The sequence below is a fragment of the Procambarus clarkii genome, chromosome 62 (assembly GCF_040958095.1).
Source record: "Procambarus clarkii isolate CNS0578487 chromosome 62, FALCON_Pclarkii_2.0, whole genome shotgun sequence".
Lineage (NCBI taxonomy): Eukaryota > Metazoa > Arthropoda > Malacostraca > Decapoda > Cambaridae > Procambarus > Procambarus clarkii.
In genome coordinates, this window is record NC_091211.1 from 22236476 (window position 1) to 22258456 (window position 21981).

The following is a 21981-nucleotide window of genomic DNA, read 5'->3' on the forward strand; positions in this document are numbered from 1 at the left end:
ATAATGTGTTATATATATTAAATGAGAATAATGTGTTGTTAAATGAGAATAATATTGTTATATTAAATTATAATGATTTGTTTCAATGGGTTCAAGTAGTGGGTCCTGCAATGATCATTTAGCTAAGTTACATTCGTGGCGAGATGGTTCAATTGAAATTTATATGTAACTTTTACCATAGTAAATTATCTATAATAAAGATCATTATGATCAGTAATATCTAAACCTATCATATGAGTAATTTTTCTGCCACTAAACTGTTTTTTTTAAGTTTAGCTCATTTCTTATGCAACCCATACCCATCTTGTGAGCAGTCATAGGATAGCCAGGAAGTTCTTAATAAACCAATTCAACTTTACAAATGTCATTCATGTGAATATCTCGTTTCTATGTAATCTTGCTTCGCTGCTCACTTAGTTAAATAATTAAACATTTGTCTTTCAACCAATCCATTGTTCTAAAACCATGTAGATGATTATCCTCTTAAAAAAATAACATTTAATATCGCACCTGAAGTGACAATTCTTCTTTTATATATCTGTTTCAACTGATATGACTATTAGTACCGTTTTACACTGAACACGGAACGCCGAGTGCACATGATAGAGCGTAAAACACTAGTACACGTCCAGAGGCGGCAGGAAGAGAGACTGAGGCGTATCCCACCTCCCCGCTGTAAACACTGGCTTGGCTTGCGTCACCACACTGCCAACGCGGCGCTTGTAAACAAACGTCCGTTCCAATGCTAATTTTAGACGTCATGAGCCTTGTCTCGGCACTCGCTCTTCAAGTTAACACTAACTGTTAATTGTCTTTCTTTATATATAATGATTTTGTGCTTGTTTGAAGGATTTCAGTATTTAAAAAAGAGGGTTTGAAGATTAAGATAAGGCGCAACCCCGCGCCTGCGTTCTGGAGGTATCCCAGCTCAGACCTCCACGTCGACGGCTTGCGCCACTGTGATTCATTTAGACTTTTAGACGGAATACTATCTTCTCTTCTTCTTTTTCTTCTTGATGGTTGTGCAGTTTGCATGAAGGGTTTACCGTCTCCATGACTATCTTACGTCTGAAATACCTGCATATTTTGCGTATTAAGCTTTAAGGATCTAATATTATTCCTTTAATACTCTTCATGGTGTTACAAATAAATTATTTCTTGTAAGCACTATGGAGACCGATTATATATAATTTTCTTGACCAGCAATGATTTTGTTTGTTCCTTTTAAAGATAATTATTTTACTAATAATGTACATACTCATATAAAGAAGTGAACCATCAATTATTGTAAACCTAATGGGTACAATTGTTATTAGTAGTTAGTCATTTATTATGCATCCCATTCCCATCCTGTGGGCAGTGGTGGAAAGTGCTACAGAGAAACATACGAGTTAAGGAACTGAACCCATATATATATATATATATATATATATATATATATATATATATATATATATATATATATATATATATATATATATATATATATATATATATATAAAGTACTCCTATTATTACAGTATTATTCTATATAGTATAATAAAAGGGTGCCATCTCTCGGGCAAATGTATATTGAATAATAAATATACATTCTATTATTATTATTTATTAGTGGTATATTATTTTCCATGTGATATTATTATTATTATTATTATTATTATTATTATTATTATTATTATTTGTAAGGTAGTAGTGGGAGTAAAGACCCAACCTATACCGTTCTCCCATCACCAACCTACACGTATACTGGTCATATCACGAGACAATGAGTCAGGTCGCGTGGGAAATATTTGCATGATGCAACTTATTCTTTTCTTGCATTATGTCTATTTCAATCTCGATTAATCCTAAAAATTCGGATCTATGTCTACTCAAGAAAACAAAAAACCTTCGAAGCGTTTCTTGCAGTTGCAATATGTATATTATAACTTTTGGAGGATGGGTTTTAATTCACACCCATCCTTTAAAGGTGATAGTACTGCTTATTGCAATATACTGGATGATTGTGCAACAATGGTAGGTGGTACTCCAAACTGCATCCTTAAAACTGGAACAATAACCATGCAACCTAAGCTACCCTGTTTTAGACCTATTATTGACATAATGATGATTCAAATCTGAAATCAATGTATGCTTTCCCTGCTTCACTGAAGACTTTTTCAACCAATGACATCCTAGACCATCTTAGCCTTAATTTAGAACACACATATACTATACTAAGTAATAATAGGGGTGGTAGGAGAGGAAAAGATTAAAGTATTCAGTGAGAATCCACAAGGTCTTCTCTGAACACTATTTATTTTATTCTTCGAGGATGTGGGTCCCTTTAATTTAACCAGTGGTGGTACCCCTAAATATATATATATATATATATATATATATATATATATATATATATATATATATATATATATATATATATATATATATATATATATATATATATGTCGTACCTAGTAGCCAGAACGCACTTCTCAGCCTACTATGCAAGGCCCGATTTGCCTAATAAGCCAAGTTTTCCTGAATTAATATATTTTCTCTAATTTTTTTCTTATGAAATGATAAAGCTACCCATTTCATTATGTATGAAGTCAATTTTTTTTATTGGAGTTAAAATTAACGTAGATATATGACCGAACCTAACCAACCCTACCTAACCTAACCTAACCTATCTCTATATGTTAGGTTAGGTAGCAGAAAAAGTTAGGTTAGGTTAGGTTAGGTAGTCGAAAACACATTAATTCATGAAAACTTGGCTTATTAGGCAAATCGGGCCTTGCATAGTAGGCTGAGAAGTGAGTTCTGGCTACTAGGTACGACATATATATATATATATATATATATATATATATATATATATATATATATATATATATATATATATATATATATATATATATATATATAGTGTGTGTATGCATAAAACGTTGGAGTATTTACCCTGGAACGTGGACTTCCTATGTAAAAGGGGAATTCCCTAAATGATGCAATTCTTAGTGTTCAGTCTTCTTTTGCTCTCAGCAGGTTTTTATTCATTGATATGAATCTTACTTTCGTTATTCTTTAATATAATGTAGTTTCTCAAGTAACCAGATGTTAGGATTGTTACTTAAACGTTTACAGTGAATACCTGACACCTGAGAGTCATAGTATGACTATGACTCACATCCTCATCCCCCAACACAGGTAGTTGCTATGGTAACGTACACGATCACGTCAAAATGACGTCACGATGTATTTCCCAACGCACCATAGATTCACAAACATTCCTCCCCCTCCACACTCTAAGAAATCCTTGTTAATGACCCACATACTTCTTCGTTATAAGACGCACGTGTCTCTAAGAGTACTCTGTGTCTTAAGAAACGCGTAACCACGCCACAAAGTATGTAAACATTAGTTGAGAGTGAGACGGGAGTGTGCGAGAGTAGCAGGGTGCCAGCGTGGAGGTCCACCATTGGCGAAGCGGCCGGCCGACTCCTCCCACATGATATATACACACCTTCGACACCCACTACCACCTCCCTAGCGTTGTAGCGTAGCCAGGGATACTACTGTGCTGGTGTTCATGACTCTCTTTGCAGCGCATGACAGGAATTCATTGTTAGATTCAACAAAGCCCATGGGAAGCACCGGCGAAGAAACATTGAAGATGATAATATATCTTTTTGTGGTATCTGGCAATTATATGGCAAGACAGGGCTCTCTCGCGGTTAGTTTAAAACATTTTTAGCTTTGTTGTGATGTTGATGTTTAGCTATTATGCACCCGAGATCCATTCCGCGAGTGGTAGAGGAAAAGTGTACAAAGTTATATAATGGGCTCAGGAACTGAACCCCCCAAACAGTTCATTTAGGTAATCAAGTAACCAATAGTACAAACACTTCGACTTTTTTTTAAAGGAAATGTACATACTGTATTTTGTCCATTCCAGCCACGTTATTTATTAGGTACCGGGACAATCATTATTTTTTGATAGGTTGTAAAAATGACTAAGATTTGCGAGAGACGTTGAACTGAGCACATTTATTATTCATTTCTTTATTATGCATCACATACCTATCCCGTGGGCGGTGGTGGAAAGGGTTACAGAGGTACATAATGGGTTCAGGAACTGAACTCCATAGTTCGTTTAGCTAAGAAAGTGACAGTCTTGTGAAGCTAAACAATTGTTAATATTGTATGCACATGTACATACATATACATATCAATAATCATTTTCAATCAAGTGATTCAACAAGAGGCTCACAACAGTCACTATACAAGGCACTTTAAATCTATGGTGAGTCACACAGTTACTAGTCTTGCTCCACACCCACCCAACTGGGCGGCAGTTTTACAGTCATGTGCTCCACACCCACCCAACTGGGCGGCAGTTTTACAGTCATGTGCTCCACACCCACCCAACTGGGCGGCAGTTTTAGTCATGTGCTCCACACCCACCCAACTGGGCGGCAGTTTTACAGTCATGTGCTCTACACCCACCCAACTGGGCGGCAGTTTTACAGTCATGTGCTCCACACCCACCCAACTGGGCGGCAGCTTTACAGTCATGTGCTCCACACCCACCCAACTGGGCGGCAGCTTTACAGTCATGTGCTCCACACCCACCCGACTGGGCGGCAGCTTTACAGTCATGTGCTCCACACCCACCCAACTGGGCGGCAGCTTTACAGTCATGTGCATGCATTACCTACAGTAAGCAAAGTTTGGATACTTCGCTAAGATTTATGGCAGTACATCATTATGAATGAAGTACTTACACATTTCTTGGACTCCATCGAGCACAACCGTTCTCTGAAGCGAAAGATATGCTAGTTGGAACATCTCTAAACTATATATAAAAATATAGATTCATGTGAAATGCTATGAAAGACATCTGTAGTCCAATTGTCAGCTTTTATGATGCCGTCAAACGCATGAAAAAGATATTAATGATGCACTGAAAGTAAATTATTTAGGATTTGCGAAATGGTGATTATATACGTCATGCTATGAATGGAGGAAATGCTCATAGATGTACCTACATTTGAAACAATAATTCAGATTATCGCTTTAAGGGAAAATGTATTGCCTCACTCGTTCCCCGACGAGGGGGACGAATGAAGGAATCAATTCTAGAGGATGGAGAAGCCCCTAGGCCTCGAGGATATATTTAATATCCACATGGCAGTGGTTACGATCGCCTGTTGCAACGTGTTACAGAACAACAGTGCCAGTGCTGGCGTTCAACAGGGTGTTTTTGGACACCTGAATTGGGGACTCAGCAAGGCAGAACAAAGTAGGCAAGGCGAGCGGCCGCCTTTTGAGAAATGGCTGCAACTAAACGTGCCAGTCCGAGCGGGGTTAAAAGTAACCTGGAAATCCACAGAGTTAACTAAGTGTCTATGAATATGTGCATCATTAGGACGGGTATGGTCGTCGGGGGCAAAGATCATATCATAATACTTAGGCCACGTAGCGGGGCCTTGTTGCTAAGTAATAAGTAAGCGAGGCGGGGAGAGTCAGTAGAGATATTCAGAGACGCAGCCGGGTATCGACGAACGTAGCTAGGGCTACAGACCCCACCTTCCATAACGGTCCAACTCGGGGGGGGGGGGGGGGGGGCTGTTCACCCATCCCAAGTCTTAGAAGGGGGAAAGAGGGTCTGATATCTACATAAAATGAACACAAACAAAATTTCATCCACGAATAAACCCCGTACCCACCATGGAGCCACATTTAAGAGAACATGGAGCTCCACAATACTGGGCTGTCCCATGTGTGCATCTTGGATATGCACATGGGACAGTTACCTTATATCTCACCCTCCATCACAACATAAGAAGTCAAACAAAAGAATATTCGAGACCGGAACCAAGTCGTCAGGAAGATTCATCCAGAAAGTAGACACAGAGAGGAAATGAAGAGAAAACAAAATTATTAAAGGAGGCTGCAGGAGCACAAGGCTCAAAAATAACTGATGAAATTCCATCCCAGCATAGAGCATCACACTCTAGCAGCCACCTACCAAGCCTCCCTCACGCCGACATCGGGCTAGACATTAAGGAGGAAAGTTCTGCCACAATTGCCACGTAAACATCAAACCTTGCTAAGATTCAACAGTTTCCTGGTCCTCTCTCATTCGTCCTCGCCCCCCAGTGCATCACTTTACTCCTGCATACTAACACGTATATAGGCTACGTCTCTTCGCTGATCGTTTATAATTACTGTACCAAAGAATGACGTAAGGTGCAGGGTAGTTAGGATTCTTGTGGCTGAATGTTTTATTATATATGTCTAGTGATAATTACATATATGATCTTATTCCGCAGCCTATCCTAAAAGGAAAGTGCTTAAGTTATAGTAACTATGTGGCCGAAAGTATAAATACGTGATGGAACACCAGAAAGTAGTGCTGTATTACTGAATACCTAATCTATCCATCCTAGACTTAAGGCCTAATATAGAACATTTATGTGTTATACTAGGGTCTAGGAATATTTATGTTTGGTTTTAGCCTTTTTTTCCAGACTGTAAAAATAGTACAAAAAGGTAGCTTATTGGGGTTCCATTACTGTTATATTGGTACTTTCGACCACATGTTACAAAATTTTGTAACTATGTGCACTAGGATTTCAGTTTTGTTGCTAGCGGCGCGATTTTTGTGCTGCTCCCAGACTCATTCTGCGATCAGTAGCGCAAGCTGATTACAGTGCAGAAAAAGTGCGAATATAACCCCAGTGGGTGCTGTTTGACATTAATCATTCAAATGTGTATTGCACATCTTATATTTAATTCATGATTGCTTGTAAGAGAATCGATGATTGCACAGCAGCTATGTATAACAATGTAACATTAAACGTTGTCGTGCAGAAAGCGACTTACGTAATGTAAGAAAATTCACTTGAAAATTACAGTAATGGTACATTTCTTATATTAATAACAATGCATGTTATTATTTTTACATTTAATGTCAATAATTATTTAATTTCGAGGAAAGTTTGTTAATTTGCCACCCTGAGGTGTAATAACGTTCCAGCAGTGCAAATACTGTTCTTAAAATACCTAGAGCACCATGATGAAGTTTGCTACCAGAAGATTTGTGAAGCCCGCGAGGCTGTGGGTGAAGGTGGCGTGCGTACTGCTGCCGTTGGGCCTCTTGCACTCTCGCTACCTCACTTCTAAACCTCGAGAACACAAATATTTACACTTAAGCACACGTGCACATCTGCTGGAGGCCAAGTACTCAAGCGAATACCTTCCATACATAGTATTTCCTGTGGTGGAAGAAGAGTTTGTGAGCGACAACAAGGTGGCTGTAACATCAACGAGGAAGAGGCTTTACTCTGTGACAGCCCACCCCGCCAGTCCTTCCCTCAAGTCTCTGACATACCTCCACAGGTCAGTGCTTCTACTTCCCGAATTGTGCTTGTATGCGTATCATTGGCTCCTAGCCTTGCGCACATCTCCTGTTGCCAGGTAAGTCCACTACGAGCTCATCATTTCCCGTGCTACTTGGAACTTTTTGTTCCGTGTAGCTGAAGCTAAAAACATCATCATCCTAGCGTCGCCTTCCGAACATATCTCGGTTAATGCATTGACTCAGTTTCCATATTTTACTAATAATGTTGACATTTGAAATTCTATATTGCGTTAGCAATGACCATTTTTTTCTGACATGTCTCTGACTCATTTGTGTTTGCTATCTTGCCATTGTTTCTTTAGGTTTCGGATCACCCAAGACACACGCCTTACCAATGGACCACAATATACTTAAAATGTTCCAAAACGTAGAGTCCGCCACCCTGATCCAAAGACTTTCTCATATATATTTCATGCTATTGTTATTTCATTGAGTATTTCTTTGATTCTTTTATGTTCTATTATGCTAGCAGACTTCTGCCTTCGATCGACGCAGAACTGCTCAAGGAAGAGGCTGACTGGACACCATGGGGTCCAAAACTCGAGAGTATTAGCGACTACTTCAGATATCTCAACACTCCTCAGACCTCCTGCCCAAAGTTGTTGAGGCTTGGCGGTGAATACTGCATAGCAAGTCTAGACTATAAATTCCACTTTGACGGCTACAAGGTGAGCAACGTCACTCAGTTGACCTGTTTCATATAATTTGAGTTTATTATTTTTTTCACTGTAAAGCTACTTTTTCTTTATGTGTAATGATTTGTATAAAAGTATAAAGTTTCATCAATAAAGATTGATTATCGTGAATACAAATGCCTGCCACATATTTTGTGATATTCACGTACTTCGTCTGGTTTGATGTTGGGCTTTAGGCCTATCAAACCAGGAAATATACTTTAGCCGTTAAGGAAACTTTAATGTAAACACACCAGAGTTGAAGACACCTCTCAGTATATATTATATAACGTATAACTTTGTTAACTGTATGATGAACCCTTCGTTTCATATTCCCCGAATTATACCAAATACGAATACTTGTACTGTGCTGTAATCACGTATTTTTTATATTATTATTATTACTATTATTAAGAAAATCCACTCAGGCTATGAGGAGGCGCGAGGCTACTACCAAGACATTGTCAGCCGCATATTATTATTATTATTTCACCGGCAGTTTGTGTGCGCGGACCCCCGCTTGGAGATCATTGGAGGCCGGAACTCATCCTGCCTTGCGCTCTCCTTCGGCATCATGGGCGACACTTCGTTTGACGAATCCGCAACTTTACTTCCGTGCGAAGTGCACATGTTCGACGTTATCAACTACGATCCGGAGTTGGCTAAGATTGTTGACAGCGCATTCTTTCATACGGTGGGTTGCTCTTCCTTGGCTGACACCCTCGACACATACACATTTGCATTACCAATATTCGTTGTAATTTAATCATGTTTATATGTAATGGTGTTTATTTTGATAGGGATCGAACGACACTGTGCGATCCTATTATCCACTGTGCCATTCGATTGTCGAACGGCACAGTTGGGTAAATAATGAAAGTATTGATATTGTGAAGCTACATAACTTTTTGCATGCGTTTGATTTGACTCCATTTAGTAGTTTCTGCAGGATCATGCCTCACCTCCAGAGCCCTTTCTCCAATCATCCCTGGAGGACATATCTAGATCATACTGCATATTTTAACTATCCTCACGTGTTTAAAAAAATAATTATAATCAATTTAACATTCATAAACATTGATTTGAATGCACCCCCTTCCTGCCAGAGAGGTACTCTCTGACTCGACCCAGCACCCTCCAGTATGTCTGTTTTATCTTAATGTTTATATAGAAGTCTCTTGGTCGACTTTATCTATGTCCTCTGGCAATCCAGAGATACATACTCTGACAATGTGCGTTATTTGAGCGTGTGTATGTGTTCATATACTTGTGTTGAAATGAGAGTGTGTGTGTGTATTCGCCTAGTTGTACTCACCTAGTTGTGCTTGCGGGGGTTGAGCTCTGGCTCTTTGGTCCTGCCTCTCAACTGACAATTCAACTCAACTGTGTGTGTGTATATATGTGTGTGTGTGCTGTTGTTGTATAACTACATCGGCACATGGCTAATGCTGCTTCAACTAAATCGATGTTGTACCTGCAGGAGGGACTCTCTGGAAAGAACGTGGCATTGTATTACAAGAACGTGAATTTGACGTACAACTTGGATACACTTAAGGGTCATATCCTGAAGAACAACCTCTTCCCACGACCTATACATATCCTTAAGGTAACTTATAACATGCATATCAACCCATCCTCCTGTTTAGATAGCACTTTATGCAACTATGTGGACTATAGTATATTCATAGACGTAATATAGTAGATTATCTTCCATTAGATAGTAGAATTTGGTACTATTCACTTTATAGTCCGAAAAAAAATGAAAACCAAACTTAAATATTCCTAGGCCTAGTTTAGCATTTTATATATCCAAATATATATTATATATTTATATATTCCGGCTTGTCCAAACTCAGTAGTACTGATTTCTACTCTGTAATTGCCTTTTTACGTCATTATATGAACGATGGTCCTCATGATTACTATAAATACTACCTAAACAGGAGGCTGGGCTGTATGTATATAATATATATTGTGGTTTCACATGTCACAGCAACTGTGTAGAGGAGATGACCATTTATACGCCAGAGGATGAAGAAACGACAACGTTTCGGCCGTCGTGGGCCATTATTAAGTCGTATGTGCCTTGATAATGGTCCAGGATGGACCGAAACGTCGTCGTTTCCTTATCATCTGATGTACGGTTTGGTCATCATATCTTCAGCCACGTTATTGTGATTCATCGTCTGGGTAGAGTTTCTCGGCGATGCACTAACAGGAATATTACGGTATAATCTAATGGTGGTTGGGATGGTTTTAGTCAATTTGTTATGATAAGATGCATTCTCAAATTTACTCAATCCGCACGTTGAAGCTTAGGACCTAAAAATAATCCTATTATCAGTTCTGAATTTAATATTGGCCTCAGCTTTCTGGTATAGAACAAGAGGGAAATATCTCATATTGGTTATTTTATCCTTGTCAAGGATCTAAATTAAAATATTAAGAGGGAATTAGACTGCAAATGATAGTAACAACCTGTGTGACCACCTCTCCTTCAGTCACCCCTAAAGTTGCTCCTACTGGTGATGGCAGCGTTCTCTCTAGTAAGCGCCTACAGTACCGTAAACAAACTCATCCTGACCTAAATGTGTTTACTGAACTTGACAATATTCATATTCTAACAATTGCTGTTGCCTGAACGAATGTTCAGTATAATGAATATCAGCATAATCTCAACTGACATTTTTTTGTTTACAAATTTGTCATGTTCGTGATGATTTGGGCTGGAGTAAAGTATGTCTCTCTCAGAATGAACCGGATTAGATGTTTGTTTGAAACGGTCATGTTATAGAATTTCCGAAGCAGATTAATTTGTTGGTGTGTCCTATGAAAAGAGGCTTAATGCTTCAGAAATGGCTGGCTGCCTCAGAGATGGCTGAATACCCCAGAGATGGCTAGCTGCTGAATATCAGGCGAAGCAATAGGGGCATAAAAATCAGAATATCACCATTCAATTAATAGATACAGACAGCCAGGGTGAGTGACAGCCAGGGGTAATACTGAGGACCCTCTCTTGCAGGTGGACATCGAGAACGACGAGTGGGAAGCCTTCAAAAATATCGCCAAAGACCCAATCTTCGACGTGGTTGGCCAGGTGGGTCTCCCTTTACTCCAACCTGTCTCTGCTGTACCCATTATCTCTAACTCTGGAACACGTGCACTCATTATGTGTATCTTAAGACGTTACGATATCCATTATCTACCCCCGTCTTATCTTCTCAAGAAATCAAATCTTACTTCTGTCTAATCTTCATTCTCATTTGCACTCGTGTCTCTACTGTGCCTATTATTCGTCCTGGTTTATGCATTGTTCGTTATATATATTGTTTTATTTTGACTTTATCCTAATATTTCTCGGTGTTGTCATATTTAGTGTTACTGTAGTCTATGTGTTTATTAATAATGTTCTAATTTGACCAGTTTAGAACTGATTCTCAGTTAGAATGTTACTGGCTAACCCAAGAGCTAATAGCTTGATTCTGCAGACAAATAGTAAACACACACACACACTCAAACAAACCCGTAATACCGCAGGTAGCGCTGGAGGTACACGCCATGGTCGTGGGGGAGCTGAATGAGGCTCCCATAGAGGACAAGCTCCGACTGCTGCAGGAACGCTACGACGTCTTGCGGATGATAGAGGTCAGTGTGCCTAGAATCTAGACGATCCCTGCCAAGTTTGTTTGTATCCATGAACACAGGTGCCGTTGGACTGACCAGGATGTCCTAATACAAGGGGGTGTGTATGCGTGTGTTACAGGCTCGGGGATTCCGCAGAGTGCTGTATTTGGAGAACGACTTTGGAGTAAGTCCGTTGTATGACAACGTCACCGGCACCCGGTACGAGACGGCAGGCGAGCTGCTCTACGTCAACACCAACTGGTACAACGCCACCTTCAAGCAACACCTGGCAGCCTCCTTCGGGTTCCCATTCCGGGGAACATAATATCGCCTCGCCCTTCAGTACAAGCCGAGTATAAAATTATATGCGTTCTGTTATGATGATCATCTAGTTCTACTCGCACCCACCAAAGATGATATGAAAACCTTGATAGAAATATGTTAAAGCTATAGTGGAAAAATACAGCCTAACGCTCAATCCTCCCAAATGTGCTGTTGTTCCCTTATAATTCACAGGAGACGTTTTATATTGATCCCATAGTTAGAAGTACTAGGCAGAGTTATTCCAGTTTTTTTTAATGCAATGAATCATTAGTTTATATTATTCCTTTAAATTGTATTTTCATCTTCATACTTTTTTTTTAGTGTAAAATGTGGCAAAATTTGCCTCTGCTCTAATGGTAAACTACACTTTTTGTTTCCCAATACATATCACATTTTAAATTGAAAACTAAATGTTACTCTAATCCAAAATTTGACTTAAAGTTTACTGTTAAAGATTCATTTAGGCTGATTTGACTTTAAGCTTGATTTAGACGGCTGTGCACCTGTTTAGTTCAACCATTATTGTAACAATTTGCTCAAGTTGTTACGGAAATAATTTCTTGTTCTGAGTTTGACACCTGTAATGATTTTAAAATAATTGATAAACGTAACTTCAAAATCTAATTTTTAAGTATACAGTGTGTAATTACAGATATTTCATGTTACGTTATTTTTGAGAATTTCTGGTAGGTAAATTACTGCAAATTTGTGTAAACTAACCCATAAATGAACAAAACAAGCATTTAATAAAGTATTTAAAAAATCAGTTGTAAAAATCAATGTCAAATAACATCCACTGGGATCTAAATTACGACTTTGTGCTATATATATAATTCTTTTTTTACGCTTCCGCTCAGGAAATTAATATGGGGTGCACAATGAACTACCACTCACAGGATGAGTATGGGGTGCACAATCAACTACCACTCACAGGATGAGTATGGGGAGCACAATCAACTACCACTCACAGGATGAGTATAGGGAGCACTATCGCCCACAGGATGGTTATGGGGTCTCCTGTCGTGTATAAGATGGGTATTGAATTTACTGGTGCCTACAGGATCGGTATGGGGTCCACTACCACTCACCGGATGGGTACAGGGTTTACTACCTCTCACAGGATAGGTATAGGGTCCACTATCTCTCACAGGATGGGTATGGGGTACATTATAAATGAACAAAATCAAAGTATAAGTGACTTATGTCACCCAGCCTAGACAAGCGAGGTTGTGGGTGTCTAATGTATAATATTTGACACCATTAGACCAGTTGAACGTGCCTGTAATGCACACAATACAAAACGAGGTTATTAATTTATACCGAGTTACATTGTCATATTTGTGATTTGTTTTGTAAGCTAGTAGACCAGTGGCCATATGAACATATTCGACGAGGAATGTGATTTAACAAGAATATTTGTTTCAATGTTAGTTGACTTAATTTAAATGTTATGCATGAGGTCAAAACGGCAACACAGGTAGGGGTCAGCAAATTTGTATGCAACTCTGTGTATACAAAGTAATAATTATATAAAAAAATAGTTATTGACTACCGAACCCCCGCAATTATTGCACAAAAATGTGGTATTGTGCATATGTATTGATGTGTATACATTTACACCTATGAGGCCTCCTGCAACATCAGATGATAATCTGATGCAGAATTAATTAGGACCAAATAAAGCTTCAATTAATAATATTGTATTAATTGCATCGCAGGGAAGGGCAAGCATAATGAGCTGAATTTTGATATCTTGCTCATTTATACAAATGTTCTCATTATATGTATTTTATATAAGATTAAGCAAACAATCCATCACTCTTTGTTGATACGGCTGCCAGTCACGTGTGGCATTAGACCTGAATTTACCTGAGGGGCCATTATCTCACTAGTGGCCTCAACGAGGACAGGACGCCAATGGCTTGTCAAAAGGTCCCTTATATATCCTGTAGATTGCAACATTATTGGTATTGGCGCTTCGGCGGGTAGGCGGTTCCATAGCTTGTATGTATTTTCTTGACACCATAAATTTTGACCGTGCAAATTGGCACATAGTTGCAATCCAATCGAGGCGTAGTTTCAATGCAGCAGATTATGAGCGATTGTTAAAAAGAAATCGAATTGTTAGAAACTGAGATTTTTCTCCCATAAATAATGATCGTTTGTTCCTTTGTAAAACACACACACACACACACACCTACCTACCTTTATGTGACGCCGGTGGCCTTAGAGAGGAGTCACGCATATGTACACTGATATGTGCACGCTGTAGTAAGTGCTTACCCTTCACATTTTTAAATGATTTTTGTTTTCCACAAAATATTTTGTTTTGCTCGAAACGCTTTGCGTAAGAGGCTTCATTAGTTTAATTCCTGTCGCCTACAATAGTACATTACTCCTAATGTCCTTTTGTACACATTCTTTTGAATACAAATTTGGATTTGAAAATCAACCGCGCTGCGTGTTTATTAAAGCCACACAAGAGTTTACTGACCAACCACCAGGTATACTGTAGTCCTGAATACAGTCCAGGGCAAAAGTAAACTATAGGTGTATATACACCGAGAAGCAGTGTACAACTCACAGTGTATACATGTCCCTGATACGTGACTCTGCTCTAAGTTGTTGTTGTTTTAGATTCAGCTACTTAGAACAAAAGTTCCAAAATAGCACGGGCTATGGTGAGCCCGTAATGAACTTACCTGGCACAGGAGCGGGGCTGTAACTGATGTTCTGCTCTAAGGTCATCGGCCGTCCACCAGCCTCACCTGAGGTCCTTTACTTTACACAGGAACAGACAACTTGATCAACTTGAAGAGAGCTTAACCAACCTGTCAGCAGGTGGAGCGTTTCCCCATCCCACGGCTCATAGAAAGCCTTACACACTAGTTTTCCTCGGAACATGAACCGTCAATCGGTTTACAATCAGGTACTCTATTACTGCTGGACAAACAGAGGCGAACAGTTAAGAATTGGTATCCTGACAATCCTCCCCCGGCAAGGACTCGAACCGAGGTCAAATTGGTCGCAAAGGGCTGGTATGTTAGCACTGCGCCACCGTTGCTGTACACTTAGAGCATATTTTACATACATGTAGAGGAGTACTTGTCTAAGTGTATTACTTCGTATGTACTTCCGCCTACAGTTTAGACCTATTGTCTTATGTATGACCCTCTGTCCTGCGTGACAGTGAATACCAGCATTATCCTCGCTTTAATAAGACAATCGAAATTCTCAGACTAGGCAAAATTGTAATTAATTTTGTCAATAAAGATGTTAATAATAAAATAATAATGTTTTCTCTTAAAATCATCGAGGTCCTCAGGCAAGGCCAACTACTGCCCTTTCTCAGGATGCAACCCACAACTGCTGCCTCACTCCCGTGTACCTATTTTAATGTTAGGTAAACAGAGGCATCTTACGGGCTCACCATAGCCCGTGCTACTTGGAACATGTTCCGAGTAGCTGAATCTATAACAACAACAGAGGCGTCAGATTAAAAGGAGACGTAGCCAACCGTTTCTGTCCTCCCAGGGGATAGAATCCCGGTCCTTCGATTGCCAACCTAGAACGAGGACTACTGTGCTACAGGATTCACAAAAAATTCAATCATGTCGATATATTACATATTAGTAATTTATCAATCATAAATGTTAACAGTAATGTATATTATTGCACATTCCACGGTTCTGCTAACGTGGTTTCTGGCCTCATGTTAACTCGCGTAACGCGAAGCCATTTTTGACAAGGTATTGCTTGAAGGTTGTGTTGTACCAGTTTGTGTTGACGTAGAGGACCTCGCCAGACGTCTCGTACCGGGTGCCCTTCTCGTCATGCAGGGAGAACTCGTCCTGCACGTTGTCCCAGTACAGGGCTCTCCGGAACCCTCGCGCCTGCAATACACAGATGCTGATAAAGATAAAGACACCCATGCAGCAGATAAAGATTAATCCACCCAACAGGTGGCACGGGCATGAATAGCCCGTAAGTGGTGGTCCTTTTGAGCCATTGCCAGTATCAAGAGCTGATACTGGAGATCTGTGGAGATGCGACTGCACCCTGCGTGACGGGAGATGTCTCCCGTTCAATGTGTCCAATTGATTGACGATTGATGGAGATTAAGCCACCCAATCGCTTGACCAGGTCCTATTACCCCTGAACACGAGTGTTCACGGGTCACTTGCAAGATATTATCGTTCTCTAAAGTCTGCTAGCGTAGGTTTACATCTAGACTCGCATCTCATATCATCTCCCGATTTCATTTATCCCATCCTATGAGATGGGGATATTAGATGAACTTACAGCCTCCTCTTGAACTATACTTTGAAATCTCTTATGGAATAGAGTTGCTCCACACCGTTATATCCTGTGCGTTAAAAGTACATCACATTGCGTATAACTAGCATTGTTAAATAGCTTGGCAGCTTTAGGATACTGGTTACACTGATGTCAAGATAATCCTTCAAGCTAGCATGTAATCTTATGTATATAGTAGTTTTGCACGAACGTGCCACTTAACCGTTCTAATTCACGATATATTATATATATATATATATATATATATATATATATATATATATATATATATATATATATATATATATATATATATATATATTATATATATATATATATATATTATATATATATATATATATATATATATATATTATATATATATATATATATATTATATATATATATATATATATATATTATATATATATATATATATATATAATTACATATATATATATGCATGCATAGTAGTAGGCATCCATTAGTCTCAGGAGACTATGGAGTTGCGCTCTGGTTATCGGTCTGGAGTGGCCTCTTTAGGGCGCAAAGCCAGGGTAGGTTGATACGGTGGAGAAGCTGTCACCCATGCAGCAGGTCCCCCCCCCCCCACATACATGCAGGCATATATATACACACACACCAGCCATGTACCACTATCACACACAATATACTCATCATAAAGATTATATACACGTGGACCAATCTACTCGCCGGACTGCCGTTCAATCCGGACGATCCCAGTGACTGAGCGTCGTTCCTTAACTCACATCCCAGCTCCCTGTCAATCCTGATATCCCCTTGTAGTGCTACGTAGCCCTACTAGCTAAACACGTTCTCCTGATAAACACCTTCCTTGACTATCAAAAGCCACTGACCTCTATCATCCTGAGCACATCGTAGCGCTCCTGCAGCGCTCCCAGCCACTTCTCCCGGGGCACATTAGGAGGCGGCTTCCCTTCAGGTCCGGCCACCAGCTCCGTTGCATGCACTTCCATTGCCAGCTGCAGCAGGGAGACGACACAGGTTAGCGAAGTGGGCTACACTTTCTCTGCCGCAGGTACGCGGAGAGAGTGCATGTCACAGCCAAGGGAGGGAAGCGGATTACAGACATAAGAGATATGATATTTACACACAGACATCACAATAGCATGATGCATCAAATTTACAAATCTACAAGGTTCAAACCCTCGTCACGGCCCTTGTGGATTTGTTCATAGGATATTTGTTAGATTATTTCCCTGTTGTGAAGCATAAAAGGAAGAGATGGTATGGTTCTTGAGATAAGAGAAAGAGGCACAAAGCAGCAGTGTAGTACATACTTCTTGGATATACGCTCAGTTTACGGTAGACCTGAATTATATCCCGGACTGTAATATACTTGGTGGTTGGTCAGTAAGTTATTGCAGTAGTCTTATTGACTGGTTGACTAACCAAGACTAACGACAAACTACTCCGGCATAAGAATGATCCTCGAACATACGGAAAAGTGTAGCCTATTTTAATCTAATTCTAATATCAATTCTACTCACAACATCTGCTGGGATCAAAGTGGACGCAATGGTCTGAAACTAAGCTAGCTTTCGGCCTTAATGATCCTGGCAGTCGATATGGACCATCAGCTTTAAAAAAAAACTAATTTACCTAACCAAGCCAAATATAACCTAACAAAATAATCCAATGAGATCGTGCAGAAACCGACAGGAATCACTATTTGAAATGACAAATATTGAAGAACGTGAGAAGAGACCCACCTGGCCGACAGCGTCGAAGAGAGGATCTTGGGCGATGTCTTTGAAAGCTTCCCACTCCCCGTTCTCGATGTCCACCTACGGGAGAGTGTCCTTAGTATCAGTAGCTGTCATTCACTCTGGCTGTCACTCAACCTTGTGGTCACTTACCCTTGGCTGTCACTCACACACCGGTTTGTAAATTCTCTCAAAACTGGAAACAATAAGGTTTTCCAGTCCCTTTTCTAGAAATTCAGTAGAAAGCCTAAAGATGCATGTAATATATAGAAACTAAGCTTAGGATTCCTAATCCTTATAGTTAAAAAAAACAAGAAATTTGACGTGTAAGAAGAGAAACCACGAAACTAAAAGGACAGAATGGGGCCCTGTTTAGGTAGTACTTTTAGTAACAATGAGGACCATTGTACATTAACATAAAAGTCAGTTAGAAAATCGAAATCTGTACTATTGAATTCTGACAAACCGGAAAAGTATTTGATCTGATGTTGCAAAGAGAGCTTAACCTAACCTTCGTAGGCCTATCTGAGACCTACAATAGTACATATATATATATATATGTGCTAAACTAAGCCTAGTTTAGCATATATATATTTGTGGTAAAGCTAGGAATATTTGTTTAGTTTTTAGCTTTATTTTTTCAGGCTTATAAAGTGAATAGTACCAAATTCTACTAATCTAATTGTCCATTACGTTTATGTATGTATGACTGTCCAAAGTTATAAAAAGTACTATCTAAACAGGAGGATGAGTTGGAATATACTGTATTAGAACTAGATCCGAGAGAAACACATACAGACAGCACAAAGTGGTCTCCAGACAATGTGTCTGGAGACCACTATTAGTATTCTATTAGTATTCTGTCAAGTATACTAATAGACAGAATAAGGTTCTTATGTCGTTAGAGATGCAATAACATCTGAGATGCGGGGAACATTTGAGTTGCGGGTCAGTGTATACTAATAGAATTAATTAAGTTAACAATAAGGATATGTTACTAAGTGGCTCGAGTAGAACTTGCAAGTGCCCAAGAAGGATTGTCGTTTCTTGTTTCCATAATATAACCTCAAAATTGTCAGAGAAACGTTATAAAAACTCATTCTGACAGTCCATAAGACTGTCAGAATGAGTTTTTATAACGCGCTATTAAATAATTACTTAAGTAAACTAGAAATTACACCAGTCATCTAATTTCTACAGTGGTTACATTGTCTGTGGTCAACGTTATATCAATTAATAATTCTCTTGCTTTTAGCAGCCTATCAAAAATATTTCGGGGGTCGAGCGTAGCTCCCAGGTTGGGTTCAGGAAGTAAAATAACTCCCGAAACCCTCTCCAGGTATTTCATCCTCCCATCGTTCAAAATTTTTCCACAATTTACAAATCACCGAAGAATTATTTCATAATTTAACCTCTAAATTGCCAAAGTGAAATTTCTAATTTCGGTGGCTGCCGAAAAACAAAGATGTTCAACACGACAGCGTAAGGTTCAATTCAAAGGAATAGTTTAACAATTATTCGAAATTATAAAGTTAACATCAAGATCAGATATTATGGAGATCATGTACATTTTAAGTAATGCAGTTATTAAAAAATACTGAGTTTGGTATATAAAATAGGTGGTTATCTTGGTGTATAGGTTTTCTGAAGCATTGTCATAGGAGTGACTGTAATCGTGGGATAACCGTGAGTGTTTATAGGCCATATTGTACTCTTGGGGGCGTATATCAATCATGTGTTGTCTTAGGACGCGTTAGAGTTACCCAAAAGTCATGAATCAAGAGTTACCTTGAGGATATGTATTGGTCTTGGATACAGTTTGTTCTTGAAGAAGTAGGCTTTGAGTGTGTCCATAGTAGCAGTCTTGTTGATGTTGTGGAAGTGAACGCTGTACTTCATTCTGGCCAATCCTTCCTGCATGGAGACAATAAGGGGACGCATTAGTACTCGTTTTACCCAATAAAAGCTTGGGAAAACTGGAAAATTAAATTGTTTTGTTTAAAACTTTACTCTTGAGATAAATATTATAAATAAGCACTATTTTTTAAACGACGCATATATTTATTCTACAAAGAACAGTGAGTAATGGTTCATGATAAAACGTTACCCACAGCGTGGAAATAAACGTTGTCATTAAATTTGGCCAGTGGCGGGTCAAAGTCGAGCACGTCGAACATGTGAACTTCGCAGGGGAGGACAGAGACAGCTTTGTCAAAGCTGGTGTCCATCTGTGTGCCAAAAGATAGAGTGAGGCAACCTCGAGCGTCCTTGGCTCCAACAACCTCCAGTGATGGGTCCATACACACGTACTGTAGTGGAAGACGGCAGTCTTTAGTCAAAATATAGATTTTGCAACCAAACCTTGCATCTTATGGCTCTATGTTACCTTGAAGTTCTACATATTAACTCTACACGTCACTTCAGCTTATAAAATCTTATAAATCCAACAAAACTGAATATGTAAGAGTAGTCCTCTCAAGTCCATACTTCCATGTACTGTACCTTGTGGCCATCCATGTTGTTCTCGTCTCCTTGCCCTTTTTTACAATTATATGTGCCGCCCAATCTCTTCAGCTTGCGACAGGAGGTCTGTGGAGTTCGTAGGTACCTGAAGTAGTCGCTAATGGTCTCCAGTTTTGGTCCCCACGGTGTCCATGGGCTGACGTCTGGATTGAAGTGTAGCCTAGTCGGTGGCGGGGACCTGTCGAACAATCTGAATTAAAGATTTATTTGTAAAAGTTGCACAATTTTCCATTAACACAAAAATTGTGTTAATTCGCCACCATCTGCGAACATTCTGACCAGAACCTGGGTGATTTATACAGCAACAGAGGCGGTAATCCTTGGGCCTTTCTTTCGTCCATCACGAATGGACGATTCGACTTAAAGCAATCAGTGTGAATACACAATGAAGTACATTTCTTATTATTTACCAAGAATCTGCTATTATGAAGTTGTATCTTTATATGAGACTTCACATAACTCCTAAACTCTAAAGGTTAAAATGTAGCCTTACTGATCCTTTCAGACGAAAGGTCTGAATTCAAATACCTAATTAACATAAACTCATAAATTTTTATGTAAGAGTATATGTCCTCGAAAGGATTGGATGCTATTACATATATTGTAGCCTAGGACTAACCGATGGAGATAGGCGAGCTGTCCACGAATAGAATAGGGAGAGTGAGGCGTTACCTCCATTAGCGTCTTCTTTGATCTGATTTCCACCAACATGTTACCGGGTATCAGGTTTTCCTCTATTACTGGAAACACCAAAGGCAGGTCTAGGCTCTTTACTAAGTGTGCGCGCGTCGCTGGTGGCTGACTGGGAAGGCTGCCGGCAGTCCAGAGACTCAACAACAACAGGGCCAAACATATTCCCGTCAGCCATAGCCTCATCTCTCGCCTGGTGCTCCGACTTAAGGGGTACTCGGCCATTGTGCTCCTTAAAACGTGTTCTATGGTGCGCCTCTTCGGAAGGTTTATCACCATGCTGCTTCGTTACCTGGAAAAATGTTGGAAGTTTAGGAGGACTGAAGGCGTAAAGAATAATAAACAGGTCGCACAAAATGAATCTTGCAAATTCACAACATCGTTGGTTGTAATCGACTCGAGAATGGTCCAGGACGGACCGAAAGGTCGTCGTCCCTTCACTTTTTAGTGTGTGGTCTGGTCAACATCGTTAGTTGTAACAATTCGCATGGATTATTATGAATTTCGGCTCCGCAGTTTCATAAATTCTCAGTCACTAACAGCTAAACAATTTCTGAAAGTATTTTTTGTATGAGAATACTAGCCTCTTTGGTTGTGTTTTTTTTTGTTTTGTCCCGAGTTTAATCCCCCACAAACACTGTTTGCAAGCAATCTTTATAGGCGATCTTTTCTATTCACTGTTCTTATTATGCAGTCT

General features: G+C 39.4%; 3 protein-coding genes across 9 annotated transcripts in view; 1 reads left to right on the top strand and 2 right to left on the bottom strand.

The window, feature by feature from the left end:
• Positions 1 to 701, bottom strand: part of LOC123766504 (uncharacterized) — a 61833-nt gene extending 61132 nt beyond the window's left edge. For 2 of the 4 annotated variants that reach the window (XM_045755711.2, XM_045755709.2), the window contains exon 1: positions 511 to 679. The gene's annotated coding sequence lies outside the window, so the exon portion shown is untranslated. Of the gene's footprint in view, positions 1 to 510 lie in introns of all 4 variants that reach the window. The other 2 variants (XM_045755710.2, XM_045755713.2) reach the window with 2 other exon arrangements.
• Positions 702 to 5957: 5256 nt separating this feature from the next.
• LOC123766505 (probable methyltransferase-like protein 24) lies at positions 5958 to 12793 on the top strand. Its single transcript, XM_045755714.2, has 7 exons — positions 5958 to 7383; positions 7878 to 8073; positions 8579 to 8773; positions 9560 to 9685; positions 11102 to 11176; positions 11617 to 11724; positions 11843 to 12793. The coding sequence occupies exons 1-7, from the start codon at positions 7058 to 7060 to the stop codon at positions 12026 to 12028; spliced, it is 1212 nt and encodes a 403-aa protein (XP_045611670.2). The 5' UTR covers positions 5958 to 7057; the 3' UTR covers positions 12029 to 12793.
• Positions 12794 to 15631: 2838 nt separating this feature from the next.
• The window catches only part of LOC123766507 (probable methyltransferase-like protein 24), an 11589-nt gene continuing 5239 nt past the window's right edge, over positions 15632 to 21981 (bottom strand). For all 4 annotated transcript variants that reach the window (XM_045755719.2, XM_045755718.2, XM_069308326.1 and 1 more), the window contains exons 3-9: positions 21214 to 21576; positions 20574 to 20772; positions 20183 to 20380; positions 19860 to 19985; positions 18078 to 18152; positions 17202 to 17327; positions 15632 to 15920 (exon numbers count right to left, since the gene is read on the bottom strand). In XM_045755719.2, the coding sequence (XP_045611675.2) occupies positions 15738 to 15920; positions 17202 to 17327; positions 18078 to 18152; positions 19860 to 19985; positions 20183 to 20380; positions 20574 to 20772; positions 21214 to 21563 (1257 nt within the window). In that variant the 5' untranslated portion in view covers positions 21564 to 21576 and the 3' untranslated portion in view covers positions 15632 to 15737. The remainder of the gene's footprint in view (positions 15921 to 17201; positions 17328 to 18077; positions 18153 to 19859; positions 19986 to 20182; positions 20381 to 20573; positions 20773 to 21213; positions 21577 to 21981) is intronic.